At 31.0% G+C, this 3,979-nt stretch overlaps 1 protein-coding gene across 1 annotated transcript; it reads right to left on the reverse strand.

Annotated features, from left to right (window-relative positions):
* Positions 1-1,427: 1,427 nt before the first annotated feature.
* LOC137825582 (F-box/FBD/LRR-repeat protein At5g22660-like) lies at positions 1,428-3,365 on the reverse strand. Its single transcript, XM_068631283.1, has 3 exons — positions 2,229-3,365; positions 1,989-2,150; positions 1,428-1,912 (listed from the first exon to the last, which is right to left on the reverse strand). The coding sequence occupies exons 1-3, from the start codon at positions 3,294-3,296 to the stop codon at positions 1,631-1,633; spliced, it is 1,512 nt and encodes a 503-aa protein (XP_068487384.1). The 5' UTR covers positions 3,297-3,365; the 3' UTR covers positions 1,428-1,630.
* Between the last annotated feature and the right edge of the window lie 614 nt (positions 3,366-3,979).

Raw genomic sequence — 3,979 nt, forward strand, 5'->3', positions numbered from 1 at the left:
TAATAGCCAAGGACTTGAGGTTCAGGGCTTCTACAGTAACCTTATGTCTATGAAAACTCAAAGCTAAAGAAGAAGGTTTCTCCAGCTTGTGGACAAAGATGAGTGCAGTTTCGTTGTGCATGGCTGATTTCAAACGTGTAAAGGAAGAAAGATTGTTAGAAAGCATTGAAAAAGAAAAGAGAGAGGAGAACATGTGTTGAGTTTGGAGTTAGAAAATGGATGAAACCATCTCTCTTTGATCTTCACCTCTCAAGAAAGTTCTTGCCTCCAAAACTTGTCAACTTTCTGATATCTTCTTCTACTGAGTGATGAGTTATCGTTGGAATGAGAAGAGAGAGAAAAGAAGACTATCACGCCAAACTATTTAAAAAGTATAAATAAGTATCTATTAAATTAAGTACATTATTTGATATTGATTAACTACTTAGAAACCTAGTTAAATGAGTATTGTATGTGATACTTTTTAAGAAAATTCAAAATTTATAATAAAAACATTATTATTTACTTCTCTTAAGATTAACTTAAAGATAAAAAAATAATCTCAAAATTTGAAATATTCAAACAAATAAAAGTTACAATGACCCCACGAGGAACGAAAATCTATAATTTTAAAAATATAAAACAAAGAAAACTTTTTTATAGGAACAAAATTAAAATACATTTTTATGAGAAAAAAAAAATTAAACTTATAACAGTATTAATGTATTTGGTAGAAGAACCATTTTTTATGAAGAAAATCTTATTTCTCCATGTAATGCAAAATCTTGTAAATAATAGATTTTATATATGATTGTTAAGCTTTTCCTTGATGTATAAAGTAAAGGATTGCTTAAAAATTGAGCATTTTTTTGCAATACAATTCTCATAAACAACAGAAAACAAAAGAAGGAACAATGAAAAGATAAAGATGTGTGAGAGAACCAAATTCACATGAGAGAAGGTTACACCGACAGATTTTACACTAAGCAATTTCTATAGATCAACAATTTCCATGTAACAAACTTCATCAAGAATATTGCAGAATAGGCTACCACTTTATACACCAACATTCCAACATAGAATTAAGAAGAAAAAACTACAGGACTTTCTAATGTAAATTTATAAAAGCTTTTTTCATGGAACTTCTTTAAATTTTATTTTTAAGTTATACCTAAAATAATTTTAGTTTTACTCTTTTGGAGTTCATTGTAAGTTAGACTTCTATAATAGGTAAAAATATGCAATGAAAAAAAAATGACCAACAATAGGTAAAAATTTATTTTAGGACACCTTAAACTCAATTTATATACTTTAAATTAGTTGATATAAAATCTCTAATAATATTAGTATATATATTATTGTCCTACTCCAAACAGCCACCTAGCATCTAACCCCAAGAAAAAAAATTAACTATAATTCCAATCAAAGACATAACTAGTTGCAGTAAATAACATTGCCAATCAAATTTTGAACTAAATTTAGGCCCATTCAAGAAATTGTAGAACAATTAAGTCTTCACCAAGAAAAGAAAAATACAAGAGCATAGGTCTGCAACTGAATTAAATGTTCATCAAATGGAGAAAAAACAACATACTTTTGAAGAGATAGATTCCTTGCCCCTTGGTTCATGGGGATTTTATAAATTCAATTTCTATCTGAATAAAACCTCACACTGTTCCGAGCACTTGTGGATGGAGAGTATTTGCTTGCGTTCTTTTGGCTTCCAAGTTTGCTTCTTAAGATTTTCATTCTGAAATTTCTTAAGAGAAACAATTTGCAGAGATGTTCCATTGTTCAAAAAATGTTTCAGCACCTTGTATTCAAGTACTCGACCATTGAAACTACGGATTTCCATTTGCTTGATATGTTGAACGAATCTAAGAGGAAAAATAGTTCCAAGTGGAACATCTTCACTGAAGAAGTTCTTGACCAACTGTTTATATGCAAGTGTATAAGGAACTGAAAAATGCATAGCAATTAAATTGAAATATCAAACAACAATTTATTACCTGGTCGAAAGAAAGTATTTCTAGGTTAGGACAACTTGCAAACAACTTGATGAACACCTTTATCATCCAGTTCCGAGGGAAATCGTCACAATAAAATGGGATAAACTTTATCATTTTCAAGTGTTGGAAGGTGGGCATCGGCATTTTAGAAACATATAGAGCCTTCACAAATAAAAATAAGAATTAGTTAATAACAAAGTTTCAGTTCTTTGAGACAAACTAAACAAAACTAAACCAAACCTTCATAATGGTTTCTGACAAGGTTAGTAATCTCAAGTTCTGCATAGCATGAAAAAACTTGGTAGCTTTTTGAGATCGTGAATACAAGTCTTCCATATCTTCCCACTGAGACAGGTATTCAGCATTTATAACTGCCTCATGAATAGAATCAACACCTTGAATCATGTTCAATTCCAGCACATCACCACTGAGGGATAAGAACTCCAGATTTGGTGTATCCACTTTAAGTTTGTGACCTCCCTTAAGAGATAACGTCAACCTCTGGAGACTGTCAGACTTCAAATCAACATTCATCTCTGGTGTTTCCGTCACATCCCAACTAACCACCAAAAGTTTCAGGGAGGAACTCGACATGCGAAGAGTTTTCACTTCTTCATCCAATTCATAATACATCTTTACCGTTAATATAAAGTTTTCGAGCCTAGAGCATCCATCCAGAAGCCTCTGAATAGAATTCTCATCCTCAAATCTGAATGGATCAAACTCAACATATCTCAGATTGGGCAAACAAACAGTTTCTGGAATTTTCCAACCCGCAGCAAAGGTTAGACGGAAACTAGTTAGATTCTCCGACGAAAACATGTCAGATGGAATGTATATAGTAGATGCCTCAGTTCTGTTATTGCCTGCATCAAGATTGAGATCAAGCTCCTTCACCTTATAAGTAGAAAGTGCTTCAGCTGTGGAGGACAACATTGACCTAAAATCCCGTCTGAAATGTCCAACAAAATGTTGTGCATCTATCTTAAGAATTGAAATGGGTACATCTTCGTTTCTTTGTAGAAGCATTCTATTAGCGAACATTGAAAAAAGGTGAAAACGTCTAATACATGTGCAATAGTTGTCATCAGCGGGGAAAGTTAAATCAATACTAGGAAGTTGCAAAAAAAGGTCCTTCCAACTTTTGGCCAACACTGTGGTGGTGACAGCTTCTTTCAAGTCCAAGAATGAAAGAATGAGCAATAGAACACATTCAGGAAGTGAACTCAGCCTATCAATATGGTTTTCTCCATCTTCTCTTCCGTCTCGGGTTACTCTAGGGATCTTTGCTGGTGAAGGTTCAGCCATTTCAAAGGATATGGTTTTCAACTTTGGGAACTGTTGGAACTTTGGAATGAGAGAATGGAAGAATGAAAAGTCTGCACAAGGCTTAACAATAACTTTCTAACTTATAGCAAGTGGGATTAGGGTTTTAAGACTTCAACAGAGCGCCGTTTGAATAAATTATTTAAGTGCTGTGCAAAATAATATTAAAAAGTATATTTATTTATGTATTTAAATTCCAATATTTATGAAAATTAGGTACAGCTATATGTTTCATTCATTCGTAGGAAAAAGACCATTCTGATAATTTCTTAACTTTATAAATGGACATCAAATATATGATGATACAAATATTTTAATAATTAAGTTGACATCATGTAATAATTTTAATTCAGTTGTAAAACAATTAACAGTCTGTAACTCATTACCGTTAGAAGACAAAATTACATTGGATTTATATACATATTTTATAACTATTTTTTCTATAATAAGAAAAAACATAAAAACAAGTTCAACAGTTATATAAATTTAATTATTTACCAATTATTGTCATAACATATGTAATTAAAGATAAACATTTAATTCATTAAACTCAATCATCTGTAAAATTATATTTTATAAGTATTGTAAAATTATTACTAGATTCATTTGATTTAAAAAATTTAAAAAATGAAATATAATTATAACATCAAAAGAAATAATTTTTA

This window comes from Phaseolus vulgaris, chromosome 8 (genome assembly GCF_000499845.2).
Source record: "Phaseolus vulgaris cultivar G19833 chromosome 8, P. vulgaris v2.0, whole genome shotgun sequence".
In the NCBI taxonomy this organism is placed as follows: Eukaryota; Viridiplantae; Streptophyta; class Magnoliopsida; order Fabales; family Fabaceae; genus Phaseolus; species Phaseolus vulgaris.